The following is a 21627-nucleotide window of genomic DNA, read 5'->3' on the forward strand; positions in this document are numbered from 1 at the left end:
GAAGCCCATTCAGGAAAGGACCAAAAATCCTATTGGCACGATGCTATTAGTTGCTGTATGTTGCATGAATTAAATTTTTAAATAACTTAGCATGTCTACAATACGCTATTAATTGTTAAAAGAAATTAATTTACCAGCTTCACACCCATAGATTTGGCTTTAAATATGACCAAGAGCCCAACTCACAACATAATCCCTCAGAAAGATGTAACAAACTTCATGACCAAGCATCCAACCCAATTCACACATCCAGCTGGCAATTCTGTGCTCAGCACAGGCTGTGAAGATGAGAAATGCTCCATTTCAGGACTGAAATATACTATAAATATTAATTACCCTGAGCTGATGCACTGAGAACCAAGCAATGCCCAGTGCTTCAGCCTGGTGGTTAACTGCAGCTGCTGGGTTATGAAAGGTGTCATTTCTAGACATCTAAGGAATAGGTTCTTATATAGTTGTGCTGTCTGCCCATGTGGACATTCTCTCCTTACTAACTTTTGAACCTATGGAACATTTGTATTCAAGTTCCACAGTAGACAGAGATCTTAAAGGTATTAGTTTCCTATGGGTTTAATGAAAACAAGTGGCTGCTAAGAGCTGCAAATCAGTGCTCCTGTGACGGAACCTGAGCTCAGGTTTGCACAGCTTGTGTCCCACTAGGAAGGGATGTTGGAGAGATAAGAGTTCCAGAGATTTAAGAGATTTGATCAAGAACTGCAGTATGCTGAGTAAGAGAGGTGAGATTATAGATGAGAGAAGTGTAGGCTCCCATACCTCTAATATCTGTAGAACAATCGAGGTTAGGAAGAAATACATAACTTAAAATATGTGTATAGAAAATATAGATGTGTATATTATATACATATATCTTTGATGGAAGTGCATACATTTCAAATACATATTTAAACCAGGCTTGCTTTCTTTGAGAGTGTTGAATTAATTTTTTTCAGACTTGGACATTTTCCCTCTACTTTTCATCACCAAATTCAAAGAGATGCTTCAAAAAGGTACTGGAAAAGACATCTTAAAGTAACATAAAAATCCAGATGAACTTTTAATTCAAAATAAATAGAAAACTTAGCACAGCTGGCTTATTTATTTATTGCATTGAGGCCCATGCCTGTGAAACTGTAATCTGATTTCCTGTTCCCAACAAAGCAGTGATTTTCAATCACTATTTTTGCTTATTAGAAACTACAATACTTCTATAGCTGTTTAATATTAAAAACCAATAGGTGATACACTAAGAATAAATTGTTACTGAGGCCAAGCAGTAGCAGAAAAATAATTAAGGATTGTGAGGAACAGAGAAGAAAGCATGACACTTAAGGAAAAAAGGAATTTCTGTCTGAGTGTTTCAAGTACTCTGATTTCTCGGAAGGATTGTCCTGGTCACTCCAAGCAGTCTTACACAGTTCACATTCATAAAAGCTTTTTCTCTCTTGCTATATTCTTCCCCAGCTGCTATTCTTCCTCCAACTCCCTTGTTCATGATTCCCACACTCTAACCCACAGCCAGACCCATGCTGTCATTCAGCCCTCTCCTGCGTGTGCCTACTTCTCCTTCTTTCACTGATATAATTGTTGAATTTCTCCACACTCTGCTTCCCTCACTTCCTGGCTGTTTCTCGCACATGAGAGCCTGCCTTGCTGCCTCCTGCTGCCGTTCACCCTCATCAATCACTTCTGCTTTCAGTGGTTCGCCTTTGATGGAGATCTTCTCAACAGGCTGTCTGCTACCAGCCGCAGATGCCAAGTCCTTCATCCTAGATCTGTACATTTTTCCTAGTCAGATATACCTTACTGCCTTCCTTTATATCTGTATTATCTTATGATATTAGTACCCTCTGTTCATGCTGTGTTAAGACCCCGTGTCTTACAGGCCTCTGTTTTCATAAGAACTGATAGAGCAGTTTATTCTTAATATTTTTAATTACTATGTCTTTTTTTCCAGAATCTAGAAAATTCCTAGGAAATCATAGTTTTCATGTCAAGGCTACTTACTTTTAGTGAGATCTAAACTGCCTCTGTGGTGAAAACAAAAAAACTAAAAACTGTTCACTTCTCTGGTATTTAGACACGGGACAGAGATGCTGTAACTCAGGATAAGAGGTGGACAAAAAGCAGAAACTGATGGGCTGAAGGTGGAAATGGAAAACATGGTTAAGTCTGCTAAAGGGAAGTAATGCAAATTAGCTACAAATGGCTAATTAGATGCCTACAAAGTATTTTCACATGAGAACAGAATTTTTGGTGATATGCCAAAAAATCAAATGGAAAAAAAGTTCAAGGATTTTAATGAGTTTCACCTGTGTGATCACCAATGGTGATTTCAGCCACTGGTACCCTGTCCACACTTCTATACATACCTTAAAAAAAAAAAAAAAGAAACACAAAGCTATAAAACTCAGAATAACTAATGTGGAGAGAGAGGCTGCAGTAGGATTTACGTGCAGGTAAGTGTTATGAGCACATTGCTCTGCATCCATCTTCTGAATTTAATTATCTTTGTGTTAATTGTGTTAATCTATCTTACCTCATTCAAATGTAGATGAAATTAACTAAGGCATTATATAATTGCAAGGTGTTATGGAGAGTGCACACAGGCAAATAAATCCTCTACCATGGAGGAGTGACTGCATGAAACTGGTTTTGTCAGGCTATATTTACAGTACCAAAGTCTACAGGGGCAGGACAGTGACTTACAACAATCCTCGTGATTTCTTAGCCCAGCCCTTGCCACTATTTTGACCCAAGCCAGCAGAACTTTCCCCAAAACCAGTTCAGGAGACAGCATGGGCATGGGAAAATTCAAATAGATCTTGGGGATGAGGTGATCTTGTTCTGAGGAAAGCTTAAGATAAGTTAGCCATATGGACATCAGCCAGATCTTGCTATCAGAACCAGAGACAGAACCTGGTCTTTTAATTTATCTGTACAGATGTAACCTGAAGTGATCGTAAGATTGTTAGCTTTAAAGGTGTGTCCAGGAGACCTTCAGATTCCTTTCCATATATACTATCTATATTCAAACACCAGATGGGTATAGGATGGCACTAAGCTAAAATCAGACAGAATTTCTTCCTCAGTACAAGAAAGCTGAGAACATGCAACACAGACAAAACTGGCACCCATTTAGATTCATCTCCCCACTGAGAAGAGACAAGCATGGTGGCAAAAGCCAAGATCCAGCTTGGACCATCTGGGAAAATTCATTTCAAAATTGCAAAGAATCCTTTTCCCAGTGGGGTTCTGTTCAACAATTCCTATAATGTGCCAGCACGCTGCATGAAGGCACTTGCTTAGGCGGAATAGCAAAAGGCATGCAAGTTAAAGCCTTCTGCTGTGCACTGAGCACTTACAGACCTCTCTGTAAGGAAGCTGCTGAACTGACTGATTTGTTCATTTGTATGCAGCCTGACCTCTCATGGGCGCCTGTTACAGGCACATGGCTTCTGTCAGTGCATGAGCAGAACGTGAGCAGTCTCTTAGCTAGCGCACTAGCTGAGAAGTGGTGCTTGTACAGGTAACTGCTATGGCAGCACAGTCTTAGCCATCAGCTAGCTGATGGAACAGCAAGTGAACAGCTCTCTCCAGACTTTTATGTATTTCACCTATTTAAATGAAAGTGATTTTCTATGCTTTCTGGCGTTTCTGCCCTTTACTGATGAAGGTATGACTTTCGCTGTTGATAAGATGGAGAAGTTAAACCACAAAGTGTGGTAACAGCAGCACTGAGACAGCTGACAGGTTTCTCTAGTTCTCATCCTTTAGTGGTCCTAGCAAAGAAAAAGAGCTGAAGCAGAAAACAAGGTTGCTTTTGTGTGAAAAGTGGATTCACGTGTCTTCCCTCTTTTTATGAGGGTCGGTATCCCTCAAATGTATCACTGACTTCAGTGGAACTACTCATATGCTTAATAGCAAACACATGTACTCAGCTAATTTCCAACATTCATAAATAGTATTCAACCTCAAAAATAAAATCAGAATGTTTTTTAAACAGGGAAATAATAAAAAGTCTGTCTAAACCTTTTTTTCCCCTCCAAGTTACACATACTCATATTCAACAACTTTGCATCCTCCGGATGGGAGCTCAGTTTTTAGTCAAGTAATGCAGCTGATGGTATAGAGAGATTATGAGCTGAAACAACTTTTCAGTTGCTTACAAACTCCGCTGAGGAACTAACTGAAGTGCCTGCTCTGCAGGTATGGCCAAGACCAGCAGGGAGCTCAGTACTACTTGTGAAACAAAGAGGACACATCTAACAGAAAGAGTGACATAACAAGGAAATATAGCTGGCAGCAGGGAGAAGAGATTCTTTGACCTATTCAACAAAGAGCACATTTTTGTGAAATATAGGCAGTGCTTCTAACTAGACCTTCAAATTCTATAGTGGTTCTATTTTAGTTTTGAAGCCCCTTTCAGGATGCATGAATTTTCCTAAGATAATGATTCCAGTCTCTGAGTTTAAAGTTTCAAAAATGCTACCCAACCTTGCATACTCCTGAAATGACTGAAAATATTAAAAAAAAATAATATTAAGAACTGGTGTCAAAAATATCAAATGTTAACATTTAATCAGGTCATAATGTTTTAAATGAATGCTTATTGCAAAATAAAGTACTTGTTACTAATAAAATTCATAAATCAATGAGTAAATTAATTCAGTTTTTAAATTAAAACAGATCTGTAAACAATTTTTCTGATGTACATAGATTTTCATTTTTGCACTGTATTAAAACATAAGTAGAATATGGCCTTGCTAGAACATGTAAATTACAGATTTTAGAAAATCTGCAATACAGAGTTTCTATAAAAATCAGTTTTATTTGGTAAGGTGTTACTATATTATCTTTTCCACTTAATATATTACTTACATTGTTAAGGCAGTGCTATATTTAAGTTTCACACAAAATATTGCATTAATTTTACATCTTAAAAAATACTTAAGATATCCACCTTATAAAAACCCCCTCAATAATGTTGGTAACTTAATTAATTTAGTTAATCATGGAGAACTAATATTTCCTTCACAGTACAAATTTCTTCTTGTCAAGTCCTACTGCAGCAAATAGTAACAAGAAGACTACTTATTACTCTGAATATTTTCAATTAAGTCTCAATGTGATTTCATAGACTGAGCTAAAAATAATTTTTACTGGCACCAAATTTTACGTAGAAAATGGCAAAACCTGAATATTAGAATACTATTGTTACAAAACTGGATAAAATCTGAACGTAACTTTTGGAGCAGAGTTTTAATTCATGTAAGATAACATATACAGTTTAAATTTTCATCTTATAAAGAAAAGATCATGACAGTAAAAAAATGCAATGTCATTCACACAAGTGCTCACAAGTGTAGGAGAAACTCCTCCCAGTGTTAAGGAGACAAAGTTTTGATTGCTTTCTCCCAAAGGATCTATCCATCTTATGCTGATACACAGAGAACCATACAAAAATTATTAGCTGATGAAGAGGAAAAATAAATGTTTGGCTTTGTTAAGGATTCATTCACCTTTTCCTAAACATGCTCCATGTTTGAATGGTTTGAGAACAACTTGCATGTTTTCTTGTTCTGTGACATGTTCTTAATTACAATTTTTTGTTTAATATATTCCCTGATTGGGAAGAGAGAGTTACCTGAACTCACATATGCCTAAGAATATTAGAAAAAAAACCCTATCACTTTGTTCAAGCAGTAATCAAAATGCAATAACAAAACCTGTACTGACACTTAAGAAAAATCTTAGAGGAATTCCTCAGCTGTAAACCACTAAAATACCAAAAACTGCAGCAAAAATATATATGGCTCGCCAGTGCACTCCTTCAACTAGATCCTTGTTTCCAATGAATTTAGACACACTTGTGATTTCTTCAAAACCCTCACTATTCATTGCCAAAGCATTTGGTAATCACTAATATAAGCATGTGCTTTACTTCATTAATTGAAAAAATAATAATAAAAAATATTAACCTGGAGTTGCCCAACAGCATAATTAAGAAGCACAATATACACCCAGAAGGACAAAAAAAAATACTGTCACAAATTCTTTTTTGTTGTGTTGCTAAAGCATGGAGTAGGGACTTCACAAGTTTTAGGCTTAGATTCTGTCTCTCTATTGACTTCTGCTGGTCTCAGGTAACTTCCCTTTCCTGTTCTCTTATTCTCCCCCATGTTTGTCTCCCTTCTCTATACAGACTGCAAAGGTCAGATATTAATTTAAAAAATGGTTTGAAAATGAATACAAGTGCCTAAAATTAACAGGAATTCGACACCTTGTTTCAAAGAAATAAAACTGAAAAATCCTGCTTATAGCCCCGGTGGTGTCCCAAATCAGCTTTTTAATCCTAATATTCCCTCTAGTTTTGATTCCATGCATGCTGAGATGAAGACTTACCAACATGGAGATGGCAAGTACCCATCCTACACCAGCATTCAGAAAACACAAGTCCGGCACGTTCTGCCTCAGTGACAGCTCCGGTAAACTTTACAAACCGCAGCTGTGGGACTCTGCTCAAGAAATGTAGTTTTGGCCACTGCTTTCTTTTATTACATCTCTAGAGTGGCAGAAACTGAATCTCTCTCTTATATTGCAACCAAGAGGGTCATCTGGGTTCAGAGTTGCTCTGCTGTGGGAAAGAATTTAAATATTTCCCACTTTCTTGGAGGGCACTTGGCACACACCATCTGACACATACCTGCCATGCACTATTTTGCAAACCAAAGTTTTTGCCAGCACCCAGAAAAAGAAAAATAGGAAGACACCAACAGGCCAAATAAAGCATTGTTAAGAGAGCTGTGGCTGTAGGCTAATGGTCAGGGTAATTTGTGAGTAAAGGGTTCAGCTCCCTGATCCAATGGTTGCTTGTATATTTTCTGTGAATCTTCACCAGTACACTTAGCTAATCTTAAATTACTCTAATATAATTTCTCCTGTAACAGTTTTCTGTTAGTGGCACACGTAAGTTTTGAGTGATAGTGTCATCACACTTCTTCCATGGAAAACAAAGCCAGCTTCAGTGGCCAGGAGGTGCCTAGCTGGCACGTCCCCCATCATTATGGGGGACACCAGCACAAAAAGTCCATAAGCATGAAGAGCCCACACAACTGTATTCTCAGCATCTCTGTGATTTCCCCTGAGCTGCATATCTTGTGCAGTGTTTAAAAGCAAAAGCACTGTAACGTTTACCTCCCCATTTGATCCTATAGAGAGCATAGATTACTCATTTATAATGCAGATTTACAGCAGCCAGCTGAAATGGGCAATATGAGAGTGCAGTAAAATGGAACTTTTTAAATACTGCAACACACACAGAAGTTGCGTATCAGTTGAGGCCAAAGAGCCACTTTGAATCCATCTGCAAAGCATGCCTCTAACGCCATCTTTACTTCTGGGGCTGTTTTCATGATTTTTTACTTTCACGTAATTATTTTATAAATTACCTTCTATGTTTAGAAAAAAAATTGATTTAGCAAAAGGGTATTAATAGTATTGCTGATAGATTGCATGGGTAAAGACATTAATTCAATATTGAGATCTGACTTGCTAAAGAACCTTTAATATTGCATTTCATTAAAGTACAAGGAAGGAAATCCTGTATTATTATGAAATGTTAAATTAAAAAACTATGCAGCCTCATGAATCTGTAAATATAAATGCTATATCTTTAAATATAAATGCTATATCTTTTTTTTTTTTTTTTTTTTTTTTTTTTTGGTGTTGAAACCATGCTTCTGATAACTGTCCAAGAGCAAAGTACAACAGCCCTCTTCCTGCTGGCATTTGGAGAACCAAGGAAGTCTCCCTTCACAGAACTTTATTATTTAATGAAGGTAGTTCATAGAGGAGTGTGTAGATAAATATTATCCTTCTGGAACAATACAAACAGTAGTCACTGGGGTGGCGATGTAAAAAATTGACAATACTACAAAAATTATTTCAACTGGAAAAATGCAAACCTGAATTTTCTTACCTAAAGTATAAACTACATAGAAACACAGAACTGTAACTACAGGTAAATATTCCAGGCATTTCAGGTGAACTGAAAACTGAACAATTTCCAGGGTGAAAGTATGAAATTGCTCTATAAAGTTCTTTTTTTCACACTCAAGTTTCAGCAGGATGAAGTCAGAGCCCTCTTTCACAGAATATCCAACAAGAAATTAACATCCATTATATCACATGTTAACTAAGGGATTATAACATCCCAAAAGAAGGTTTCAAACGGAAACTTTCTTAAGAAAAGCCTAAGTTGTTCTGTTGAATGGCTCTTACATAGCCTAAAATAGAAATGTTCTCCAGATTGAATTAAATCAGGAAGGACTGTAGTGGGTTTTCCTTATGTAACAACACAAAGAACAAATCTTGTTGATTGTGAAAACAGAAATAAAATAGCTTTAAAGTTTTTTTACCAGATTTTTTTTTTCTTAAGCAGGGATCTTACGAGAGTTCTTCTGAATAAGAAAAGATAGCTTAGCAGTATTCTTACTGAGAAAGATCACCCTACATTTCTCTCTATTTTTACCTCTAATTATGGAAAGAAAAAATCTTGTGAAAGGTCAAGCTAAACATTCTGATCTCACTTATAGCTTTCTCCTTTTTCCCTCTTATTAATGAGATCAAGTGGAAATGTAAGTTCCTTTTTAAAGGGAGAGTTGGCAACACAGAAAATCCTTTTTGGAAATTTAAGTAGAGGTTTTAAATATAAATAAATATAAATGCCTACAACCAGGGGATTTAGTTTTACTTCTACTACAGTCAGCTGGAAATCTCACAGGTGTACATCTCTCTGAGTTGGTAACTACATGTTACAGAGAAGAAGTTCAGTGAGTAAATTGTGAGTAGGGCAGTACCACTCAGCTGGCATACATGATCTGCACATTTTTTTCCCAAACTAAGACTTTTATTCTTACTTCCTAGTCTCATCACAGGACTTCCTTCTCATCTGCCTGGAATTTCTGCTTATATATGGCAAAAGGTGTCTCCCACACTTTGTGTGTGAGGTGTCTTCCAGAGGACTTCTGTAAGCTCACAGCTAGCACTGCCTGGAGTCCAGTTCTGACACCTAACTATCTATTTCTTTTCACTGCATCCATCTCTCGCAGAAGCTTTATGAAAATACAAGGACTCAAATATATACCTACCTCCTCTACAGAAAATCTGTTGAGGGGAGTTGCATAAATTTTGTACTGCCTTATCTTCTTTCCTAGTCTCTTCCTATCTTCCTACACGTGGAAGAGAACGATTTAAAACCAAAAATCCATCACTTTTGTAAAATATATTTAAAAGCCTGTGTAGTCGGCCTTTTTAGTTTGCAATGAGAGTCTATTTATTTATTAGCATACTCTCCAGAGCTTTAGTAAAAGCTGATTAATGTTTTTGGTAATGTATTTATTATAACGGTTCTTTCTCTTTGGTAAAGGATTCAGGTCACAATTCTCAACTAATCAGCAGGACAAATTGGCCTTAATCTCTTGCCAACTGCTAATCCTATATTTCTATCAATGTAATATGGGTTTATTTTGAAACTAAATCAGATTACACATCAAGAATACTGATACAAGTATAATACTACACATTAAAGCAATTTACTAACATTAGCAATCTGTCTCTGGAATAGGGGAGGAAATAAAACCCCAAAGAAATGGCTTACTTTAAGTTACCTGAATTCTGGGATTAAAAAAACTAATAAAATGCATGGCCAGATTAAAAGTAGTGAATGATAATTTCAATTGCTGTTTTGGCCACATAAATGAATTCTAGAGATAGAAAGTATCAATATATAGTATGAAAACACACTTTTAGTTCAGAAAGTTGTTTGCTTACCACATTCTATCTCATTTGAGACAATGAGAGGCAATCAATGTAGTTTCTCCTTTAGTTACCACTGTTGGAAGTGATTAATCATCGTCTTTTCAATAGGAAACACATGTACTATATGTGTGGTAGAAGTTTTTTTTTTTATATAAATCTGAACTCTGAATTGAGAAATTCCATACATGACCAAGACCAATGTTCCCAACAGATTCCCTTCAATTATTCCAGTAACTGAGGAAATTTCTTCACAGCCCACACGGTTGGTTCATGACAGACATAACTGAGACAAATCTACTTATGAAAACAGTACTTTAGACCCTAAAAACCACACAGAATCCAAAATTTTGCTTTTAAGGCACAGAGGAAATAAACTTCCCCTCAAGCTTTTTTGCTCTGAGAGACCTATTTCTCCTACATTTCTTCTAAGAAAAGATATAGCTATAAAACATATACATTCCAAAATTTTTAACCTTTTTTCATTGATGTTACCCTTTGGACCTCTCCAGAATTTGTTAAAATGGAATTGCCTCTTTTTGATGAATGTTATTCAAGTCTCTCAAGGGCAATCCTCATTTTATTTGCACTGAATCAACTGATTTTGTGCTTTTTGCTACAGAGAAATACAACTTCAAGAACATAGTGCCATAGTTTAACCCCACCAAAATTACAAAGGATGCTAAGAGAGCTCAGAACACCATGACACACTGTCCCAAACCTCTCCTTTTAAAGCCCTATAACTTCATGCCACGTATGGCACCTTGCTGCGGTTTCTCTTCCTGTTAAAGAAGGGACAATGTTTGTCTTGGTCCTTAAAAAAACAAAGCCTTTTGGTTCTAATGAGATTTTAATAGGTTGTAGTACCTGTCTGTGTCTTGGTTGACCTTGCATAGCTTTCCAATAGTTTTCCAGTACTTTCATACAATTTTATCGTGGGAGAATTCCCCTATTAGAAAGAGTAATTAGCTTACATGTTGCCACAGACAAACTGCAGGTCAGGAAGTTTCTCCAGCATCCTTCAGGAAGCTGACCTCCAGCATCATCTGCTAGATTTACATGTACAGGACCCTCCAGAGCACTGCACCTCAGAGTAATGCTCTACAGAGCCACACAAGGGCATTTTATTTCTGTTCAAACACATGGTTACAACTCTCTGCAGGCATTACTACACTGGTCACTCCCAAGTCATGATGTTACATGTGTTTTGTCATCTATTTTAATAGATGCCATCTATTCTGATCATGCACCCGAAGTCATCATGGGACAGTCTCTGAGAGTGCACTGGACTCTATACATGTAACTGAATGTACATACACACAGGAAATGTTGTAGTATGTATGATCCATGGTGTGGTCCATATTCTAAAAATATTCTTGAAAGCAGAAACTAAACTGCTTGGGCTTTTGGATACAATCAGCCTACAAACACAATAGGTCTTGGCTAACTAATGAAAAGACAAAACATTCTCCCAGCTAAAGGTGAAATGTCAACTAAATAAGGGAAGTCATGACACCCAGTATGCACCTGCCACAGAGAGTGCATGTAAGGAAGTGTAATGATAGTGCATCGAAAGGGAGATCTCAGGCTGTGTAATCAGAAGAGGGAAAAGATTCAGTTGTTAATGAAATATAACTGAGAGTTACAGGTCTGCAGCTTCATGGAAGCCTGATCATCATTTCCCTCAGGGCTGTCCAGCAGGAAAAGGAATACATTCCAGATATGAATAGCTAAGCAAACACTGTTAAGATGCTGCTTGGGATTTGCATTTTGTATTATTTTTTCTTCTGTAAAGAAAGCCAGCTTTTCCACTAAGAGGAATGCCCATGGAATCAAGACCTGAAGGTTACAACATAAACTCTTTGTAACCTGCCTAATACTAGCTTCTAGGAACAATAGCTTGACTCAAGTGTAGGGAGTATTCGTTTAGTTTTGGGTTGTTTTTTTTATGTAGCCCTGAAAAGGTACAGGAACCAGAACTAAAATAAATTCTAATTTACCTCGCCACTCTATAGTGTCTTGTCTTTTACTAAAGTCTTATCTTAAGTAAAATTACTTTTGTGTCATGCAACATTAACTTCATTCCAAGGTTAAAGAAGCTGCAGTAATTTCCAGGCTCTTTTTTTTTTTTTTTTAAATTGCTTTGAAATAAATCGGTTGACAAAATACTGAGCCTGTATATTCTCACACTCAGCATTTTCATTAGATCAAATAATAGGAAATACCACAGCAAAGATACACATTGTTAGAAAAGGTGTATGAACTTTAAAAAAATAAATTACAACTCTCCTTTAAGCCCAAACGGAAACCAGAGAATATGTCTTATCTATTTTTATTCATGTTTTCTGTATTTCCATAGTCTTAATACTGGCATTTATTTCTGCTCTTTCTTTTCCCATGACAATAGTGATCCACAGGGTAGCACTTAAGATCTTTTCATGTAATGGATATGAAAACACACTTGGATTGTCTTGGTATGATAATCTGAAAAGATCAGTTCCTAGTGCCTATGTTATGAGGTCTGATCTTTTCAGCTTTTTGAATTATTATTTTACTCTTATAAATTATCCTTGATGGGCTTGGTCAGCAGAGTTACTGGATTAGCAACTGTCCAGGCATTTAAGACTGTATATGTCTGAGGAGAAAAGAGCACTGATCATTCAGGTTTTTGTCATATTTCAGATGTATTCAGTTCTCTCTCTGGAAAGAATAAACACTATATGTATTCTGGAGAATATACACTAGCCATAGCTATTGAATAAAATCCAAATACTGTTGTTAGGTGATAAGCATTATTATTATTATTATTATTTATTATTATTTATTATTATTGTTATTATTATTGTTATTATTATTGTTATTATTATTGTTATTACTGTTATTCCTTTTAATCCCACCTATAACAAAAAATCAACATATTCTTTATCCATAAAAGCCCAAACAACTGTTCCTACATGAATACAAGCAAAGAATTACAGACCAGAATAAAAAATACATTGTTGTGTGTATTTTGAGTGTCAATTTCTTAATACTATGTCAAATAACAAGCAATAACATAAAATTAATTTGAAAAGACTGTAAAAATGGACATTAAGGTATTTATTGTAAATCTGATCCACAGTCTTGAAAGCAGTAATGATGACCTACTTTCAAAATCACTTTCTGGCATAGTTTAGATTTAGTTATAAAATATGAATGAAAAACCAACTGAAATACAATTATGTTTTACTAAACACTTGAAAAAATGATCAGAGATACTGACAGGCATTACTTCACTGACTTCCATATGAGCACACAGTTTATAAAAGCCTAGTTACTACAAATATGATCACAACTTTCTATAGAAGTAGTATTGTTATTGCATGATACAAGCGTGCTTTTTCAAGCCTGGTGTGTAAGCAGACACTTAGTTGATCCATTGAACGACATAATTTCTTCAGAAACTACCTAAGAACCATTAATATTTTGACCAGATTCTATGCAGTACCAGTGTCTTGCCACCTGAGTATCCCTGCCTCTCAGTTCCAGAAAACTGTACTTACAGGGCATCTACAGCATATTAGTGTTTTGATCCCAGCCCTTGTATCAATCCTTGTACCAATACGTGATTCCTTGTGCAGGTGCTTACCATCTGAAAACAGGAACATGATGAGATAAACCAGGGAAATTCTTAAATTCATTAAATACATTAACTGCAAGTTTTAAACCTCCAGTGTTCATGTATAACTTTGGTGTCCAATATTTTCTTTAAGACATGCTGATGGATGCTTAAGACATGCAAGACACTTCCTCATGATGTGACCTCCCCCTCATACACACAACAGACCATCACCTTGTGCCACTGGAGACACAGCACTGTACACATATTTCATCCAGCAGCTGATGTGGCCACAGGCTTGCTGGCCAAATGACCAGCGTGCTTGTGTGACCCATCATATTTAAATGGTGCGTGTCCCTGTCCCGTTAGGTGCAGCCACATGTAGCCACCAGACAAAGCTCCTCAGCACTGTCAAACAGGGCAGTAGGGGCTGGTGTGCAGTAACGGGTCTACAAAACCACCCATGTAACAAAATCCAGCTGATACTTGAGGGGTCTTTTCAGAAGAAGGCAGCAGGAGACACACTGGCTGCTCCCATTGGGACCAGACAAGGCCAGCCCTGAGCACAGACCTCTCACAGGGAGCAGCCGAGGGAGAAGGACTGCTGGCGAAAGCTGTGTGGGCTCCCCTGGTTTCTGCTGTTCCTCTAGCAGCACTGAAATACGGCTCCTCATTCAATGGTTTTTCAGAACACCCTATTCACAGTCAACGGGTCAAGAGACCTGGAGTACTTTTGAAAGAGTTACATTTATTTGTCCCTGACTTGTACATCTAATCAGTTGTTGGGCAGCTGATTGGATACAACAGAGAGAAAAACTTCAGATTAAAAGTTCCAAATAACTAAGACAGCATGGTTTTTAAATCAAATCTAGGCAAGCAACACAATACAGTTTTTCTCTAGTGCTAAGACATACTTGAACAGCATACAAAGAGCTGACATCCTTCATTTGGGATCTCTTACAGTATGAAACCAGATTAGATCAGAACTAGTAATGCAGTGCATTGTATTTGACTTGATGTTCAAATACATCAATACAGCTATATACCTATGTATTATCATAAGTAAAATTTAGATTTCCACGTGGGCGAGTGGCTAATTTTTTCTCTTGTCCAACCAGACATTTCCCAGTTCTGTATAAAGGTGACTTCATCTTTTGCCATGCACTCATTTGAACTCAGAGAAAACAGAAATGTATCTGCCACTGCCATTTCTGTAACCCACAAGCGAGTTGGTAAAACATGAAACTGCCGCAAAGATTTGCCTACTGATGGAGTCATTAGTGTCTGCATGATATTCAGAGCTTTCACTGTATACGCTCTTTCCCCTCTTCTTCATTCCCTCCTCTCTCATATCATGTTCAGTGAGATGCACACTCAAGATCCCTGCTCTCTTTCTGTACTCCTTCTTCTGCATGGTTACCACTCTTCCTTATCCTTCCTTTCCTTACCTCCAGGTACTTTAAATCCCCCTTCTACAAAAGTTTACTTACAAAATTTGCCACAATTTCTGACATTGCAAATCATTGTTTTGTGCCATTTACTTGTATATTAAAACTTTTATCACTTTGGTTTCACGATATAAACTGCAAAGTTTCCAGAGAACTGAAAAATATCTTATCAATATCTGAATGGTCGTTAGCACAATGGAGACCTTCAGACGCGACCACATGCAGCTGAACACTATAAACATGAGTTGAACCATATGACAACATTACAAAAGTTTTGCTTAAATACTGAACGTACAATATATCTTATGTATATACCTTGTAATATAAATAAATATATATATGTGCATAACTATTTAAATTGCTTAAACACTTAATATATATATGTTATTTAAATACAAGTAATCTTTTTCCATGTACAATACGCTTGTCCTATACAGCTTCCTTAATTGACAATGAGAGCTTTTCAGAGTGCATTATATGGATTTTCCCTGAAATAGGAGGGATAGAAAAAAATGCATAAGAATTTAAATGCTTTAGGCATCAAAGCAGAAAACTTCTCCATTTTTCCTAGGTAGAATATTTCAGTATCAAATCTTAATTGAGATAACCGAAATGAGCAAAATTTATAGTGATGGTGAATACATTTGTAGGCTGAAAAAACATGAATTAAAAAGCAATAAAACAGTTGTACTAAAGTAATAAAATATAATGTATCATTTTGTTTGGGAAAATGGTTTCATTTTAAAATAAGGTTGCGTGTTCAAATGTGAAAAAAATACTGAAATACACAAATGCTATCTGTGACAAAAGCAAAGGAATTTTGCAGTATTTCAGTGACCCATCACAGACTCGCAGTGAGGATTCCCCCCAAACAGAAGTACAGCAGCTCATGTTGGCTCCTGAGAAGCAAGGAGTTAGTGCATTAAGCAGGTTCCAGCAAGTAGAAAATTATAGCCTCAGTCCAACCTGAAAAGGATCTTTGCTAAAAAAAAAAAAAGTTTAGTAAATTTCTAGAGAAAAAAGAATTTGACCATTTTCTTCATTCTGTAGAATACTGTTGATTAGGCAGTGTCAACAGGATATCCAAATGATTACACCATAACAGACACATATTATGTACATTTAAATGATAAATTGAGAGGGGAAAAATAATCCAGTTCCTACCAGTTTGGCTGAGTTGTGACGTGCTACGGCTTTTTCGCGAGAGACCCACGATGGCGACCATCTTTGCACCAATGCTGGAGCGTCTCTTTTTGCTACCACCACCAACGGTGCCCACTGCTGTGTCCGACTGGCTGCCATCGTTCTTCTCCAGCGTGTACATGTCCCCGCTGATGCTGGTGCTCTTAGTCATGTTCTTTCCTGAGGCGCCCATCTGTCTGCTTTGCATTTTGGATGTAAAGACACTGTCAGCCAGTGGATGGGTAAACAGCGCAGACAAAGAAGAGTAAAAAGGGGAAGACAGAAAAGGACAGGTTTCAGATGGAAGGTTTTGGGAGGCTAGAGGGTAAAAGCAGCTAATTCACACAGGTAGGGTTTGGTTTTTGAGAGGTAAAAAGGAGCAACTACAATTCTACGTTCCTGTTGGGTGTCCTATAAATATACTTGACTCATCAAATTTTTTTTTTAAATAACAAGCTCTTTTTTACTGATTGTCTTAAAACACACCACCAGCAAAAGCATATCAAAGAATTCATACATCCATATATCATATATACAATTTTTGCTTTGGAAATTTAAGTTCTGCAGTCAGTGCTCTCCCCCTCTTCTTCTCACATATATACACACAATCTATATTCCTCTGAGAAAAAGATACTTGATTCATTACTGAGTGGAAAAGGGTATCAGCCTGAAGCCTAACTTTGGTTTCTAAACACCCAGACATTTAAAGGATATTTTTCAGTAATCTGGTTTAGCCCAGCCATCCCACAGTAATGAACAGCTATAGGCTTTTTGCTCCCTCTCTTCAGCAACAAGTACATGTATTATATATGTGTAGATATATACACTTGGCTGCTACGTGACGTAGATCAGCATTACTGATAAAATGGAATTTACTTCTAATATACTTTTTGTACTAATTTATAGACTGTGTCTCCATGTTCTGCATGGCTGCATTTAAATTATCTGCTGCAGGATTCACAACATGCCTCAGGGGACCTGACCTCCCAGTGGTCCAGGCTAAGGGACCTTTCCTTCACACACAAATGATGATGTACAGTGATGACAGCAGTACCTATCCAGATTTTGCCTTGACATCTAACTGGTAGGTGTCTGGACAAACATCCAGACCTGGAAACTCTGGAGTGCATCTGGGCCTGAAAATACATAGAGAATGTTTCTATTCCAGTGAAGTTCTTGCACAGAACCTAGACCTTTATTATGCCATTCAGTACAGTGCATCTCACGAAAAAAGTCCCCATGAGATACAGACACAAAACAGTGGAATATTTCTGGAAAGCAGAGGAAATTATATTTGTAAATTATGTATTTATAAACTATATATACCAGTATATAAAGGCTAACAAAGAAATATTTTTGCTTTTTAAACAGATTTTCAAAAATATGCAAAGGCTATTCCTTGAGCTTTACTGCTCAGCAAATGGCCCTAAAGCAAATTTTAGTGGGCATAGCCATACTTCTTTCCCTTACCTATAATGGTCTGAATCTTTTTCAAAAAAGGAAGGTTTTATTGATCCTTTATGAAGTTTTTACAACACATATTCTGTCAATAAAAACTTACATACGGAATTAGTGCAGTGCTCTCAAAAGTTAAGAGATCACTGGGTTTCTTCCCACTTATTCAAGGGGAATTGGGGTGAGGCATCAGATTTGGGACAACAATACAACTATTTAAAATACAGGAGCTGTCCCCATAATGTGCTCTGCTCTTTAGCTGACAGCTGCCTGTGCATGAAAGCATTTGGAGTTAAGCCATAACCCAGAGGAAAACATAACAGCTAGTTTGTAGAAGAGGAGGACCTCTAACATCAAGTAAAAAAAAAATAAAATACTGAGTGCACTTCTCAAGGAAGTTATAAGGAAAATATGGATGAGAGTTTGGATCAACAGATGGAGAGGCACAAAACAAAGCTGAGAGAGAGACAGAGTGGCATTGCCTGGACAGACAGTAACAAAAGTCTGTAACACAGTGGTAACTTGAAAGCTTTTTTCTTTATAACTTTCTTTGTTGTGATATGTTAGTACACACTGGCTTACATTGAAACATTTGTCACTAAGGAAGGTGCAATGTAGGATGTGGGTAAAGAGGAAGGCAGGGAAGACAAAAAAAGGGGATCTGTATTTCTGGGTCTTTTTAGCACTATGATAACACTTGTCATATACATGCTGTATTTTCTTTAATTACCACCTTTAGGGATTGCTTCACAGAAACAAGATGCCACAGAAACCAGTTCTTGTTTCAACGCTACCTTGCATATAAGAAATACTAGAGATCTAGGAAGAACAGGGTTGGAAGAGCTAGTATCTTCAACATTATCTCATGCACAATTCTTCTAAGAATCAGAAAATTAAAGCCACTTATCCAGCACTGCTATTTTTAACCCAAGTTCTCTAAGGAAATACGATTAATGTGACTGTGTTTTCGGTCAGGTCTCTCTCATTTCAATATTTAAAAAAATCAGTTCAAATTTGGCTCAGGAGTAGAAAACTAGAGCTATTTCGTTTCTAAAACTGTTTTGAAAAAAGGTCCTGGGAGAGAGATCTTATGAATGCCCCTGTGGGGAAAGGTTATTTCATGTAGGAGCTCATTTGCACACACAGACTGATAGGGGAAGTAACATCTTGCACAGCTTGAAGAGCAACCTATTCCAATGATCTGTTTTTCAATAATGATATCCAGAAAATTAGTGGGTTCCCGTCCTATAGAAAACAGTAATTATGGCATTGCTTTTAAGTGAATCTAACATTTAAGAAAGGTCTTATGTCATAGCAGTGAAAACAGAAATATTCTGTTTCCCCCTAAAAGTTACAGTGAGGAGAAAGTTCACATTTCCTGAGTCTAATGTGCCTTTGAGGTGCTTTGTGTGTCATTTCCCAAGATGTATAATTCTATTTAAGCACAATAGATTACAGTAATTACCCTTATTAAAAAAATGTATGTGCTTAAAAAGGTTGGCATGCAAACAAAGTTGCTGTAATTTCACTATGCAGGTAACTATGAAAGTACTATGCATTACAAAAATTTGCTACTTGGCTGCTGTTTAAAGACTTCTGTATCACAAAATGAAGTTTTGCTGTGTACACCTGCCAACAATGAGGTCAACTTCATTCAGTCATGTTCTTTTGACCAACTGAAAAAAGTAGGAAAGAATTCAAGTAAGGAAAAAGGGATTTAGATTTCGATTTGTGTGGAATACTAAATACTCGCACAAATGGCTAATATTGAAAGTTCATTCACAAAACCATTTTTTCCAGTACAGTTCTAAAAATAATTGCTTTAATTAAAGGTTTCAGCATTTTCCCCCTCCCCTCTCTAAAAGCAGCAGAGAAGACACCTGTGCTGTGCTCCCAACTAGCAAACAGCTCCTGGAGAAAGCCATCCCATAGCTGTGGCTTCATTTTTTCTCAATTCCTCTCTCAACAAAAAAGCTCTGAAAAATAAGTACTAGGAGAGTTCTGAGTGACTTATAGCACACCACAGTAAATCTGCAGTGGTCACGAGCACATCCTTCATTGGCACTCTGAATCCTTTCTGGTCATCCAAACCCTCACTCAATTCTTGGTATATGCTTGGTATCCTTGCCAGTGAAGCTGTCCTTCTACCCAGACTGCATTTTTACAGTGCCAGAAATGGATTATTCTCAGGAAAAGTGAGTGTTGTAGGCCAGGTTTGGTTCCTTTCTGAGATAACAAAAATAAGGACTTCAGAGTAAAAGAGAATAAATCCTGCATTTTTTTTCTCCTAAAAGGAAAACGGCAATTACTACAAGTGTTCTTTACATGTACATATACAAAAATAATCACATGCACGCCCATCCAAATATGTAGGACAATATTCTAAAACTGACATTAAATGGAAGTTATTTATGAGATTATATGAGTCAATGAATAGATAAGCACTAAAAACTGTTCTTAAGGTGCCTTATAAGATATTAATCTTAAAAATATCCTCTGCAAAGAGAATATGTGGCCAGATGGGGGGGGGGGGGAATAGATAGATAGATAGATAGATAGATAGATAGAGATAGATAGATAGATAGATAGATAGGTAGGTAGATAGATAAGATAGATAAATAGATAAACCATGCCAGTCCCAATCACATGTGCATAATGGCATAATAATCAACCTCATTAGAAAATCTCACACAACCCCAGCTGTGTGACAGCCCACAGCCTACAGCAACAGCGGAGTGACGGTGGCAGCTAGGCCACTGACTTCAGCTTAAGGGGACCAGCTGGTCAACAAGAGCAGGGTGATGGGCAAAGTTTACACAGAAATGCTTTCTTCCTTACCCCTAAATCCAGGAAACCACCTGAGGACACCAAGAACTGCAGACAGGGCTCTGTCTGTGTAAGTATCTAGTCAGATGCCTCGATTTTCCAGTGAACAGAGAAAAAGGAAAGATTTCTTTGCTCAGTCTTCTACTTCAATCACTTGCTTTTCTGGTTTTTCTCAGTTGCGAGAAGTAATTTTGTACACCCTTCCTATAATACAGAATTCCTCTGTAACCTCACAAACAAACAGAGGGAGTGCTCAAATGTGAATCAAAAGATTAATAAAGGCTAAGTGCAAAACAAATTCTGAAATCTGATCACCAAGTAAAGCAAAATCAAGTGTTCAGTATTTTTATATTTTCCCAAGTGATAATTATTCCAGACAGTCAGGGTCAAGTTGGGCATGTCAGCTTCCTATGTATTTTACTGTACATTTTCTTAAATTTAACTGTTTGTGGCCACGTACACTATGGATAAATTTTAGAGGAATATGTTCTCAAAGCTAAAGCAAGAAGTTCTTCAACACAAAGAAGAGAAAAATAAGACATGAGAAAGTAAATTAGAGTAAGACATCTATAAATATTTGTCATTTAGGGCAAGGGTGGAGTATGACAACCCTAAGCACCAGATATTATCCTTAACAACGCACCATGCTAGCCAGATGAGGGGAGCTGGGCTGACAGATACATATGACAGGAAATTTAATATGGTCCTTATTGTCATCAAAGACCCCTGTGCCACTCCTATAGTAGCTAAATAAAATGGCTCAGGGCTGTTCTCTGACCTTAATAACCTGCTTACACACAGCTAGCTTACATCCTTCCCAAAAGGGGAAAACAGACCCTGGCCCATGCCATCTCCTGAATTATGCCTGGGCTGAAGCAGGGGTACCTTATTGGTGTGCCCACCACAAAGTTATGCCAAGGACGACTCAAACTACTTACACGATATGGATGATCAAGACCATGTCCTGGCCCTGTCTAGCTTACTGATATAGGTATAGCCTCAAATTCCTTGATGATACTACAAATCTCAGATTGTTTTCAAATTTTGATATTCATCAGGCCAATTATAGCCCATAAATAATTTTCTGAGTGATTTTAAAGAAAAACAGTAAGCAAGTACAAAACTGCTATTCATACACAGCCTTCTGGAAAATACAATGTTATGTTTCTGGATTTCTTAAAGGCATTAATCTTCAAGCTCTCCTTGCAGAGACCCACTTGTTTTCAAAACAAGGAGTGCAATTATTCTCTGGAATCAAATTTGCTGTCAAGGTTTTCCAGACTCCACTATAGTAGTTAATCA

At 37.1% G+C, this 21627-nt stretch overlaps 1 protein-coding gene across 50 annotated transcripts in view; it reads right to left on the reverse strand.

Annotated features, from left to right (window-relative positions):
• Positions 1-21627, reverse strand: part of RIMS2 (regulating synaptic membrane exocytosis 2) — a 485159-nt gene that overhangs the window by 40302 nt on the left and 423230 nt on the right. For 48 of the 50 annotated variants that reach the window (XM_055705905.1, XM_055705897.1, XM_055705915.1 and 45 more), the window contains one exon: positions 16027-16268. In XM_055705905.1, the coding sequence (XP_055561880.1) occupies positions 16027-16268 (242 nt within the window). The remainder of the gene's footprint in view (positions 1-16026; positions 16269-21627) is intronic. The other 2 variants (XM_055705881.1, XM_055705880.1) reach the window with 2 other exon arrangements.

The sequence above is a fragment of the Falco cherrug genome, chromosome 3 (assembly GCF_023634085.1).
Source record: "Falco cherrug isolate bFalChe1 chromosome 3, bFalChe1.pri, whole genome shotgun sequence".
Taxonomy (NCBI): domain Eukaryota; kingdom Metazoa; phylum Chordata; class Aves; order Falconiformes; family Falconidae; genus Falco; species Falco cherrug.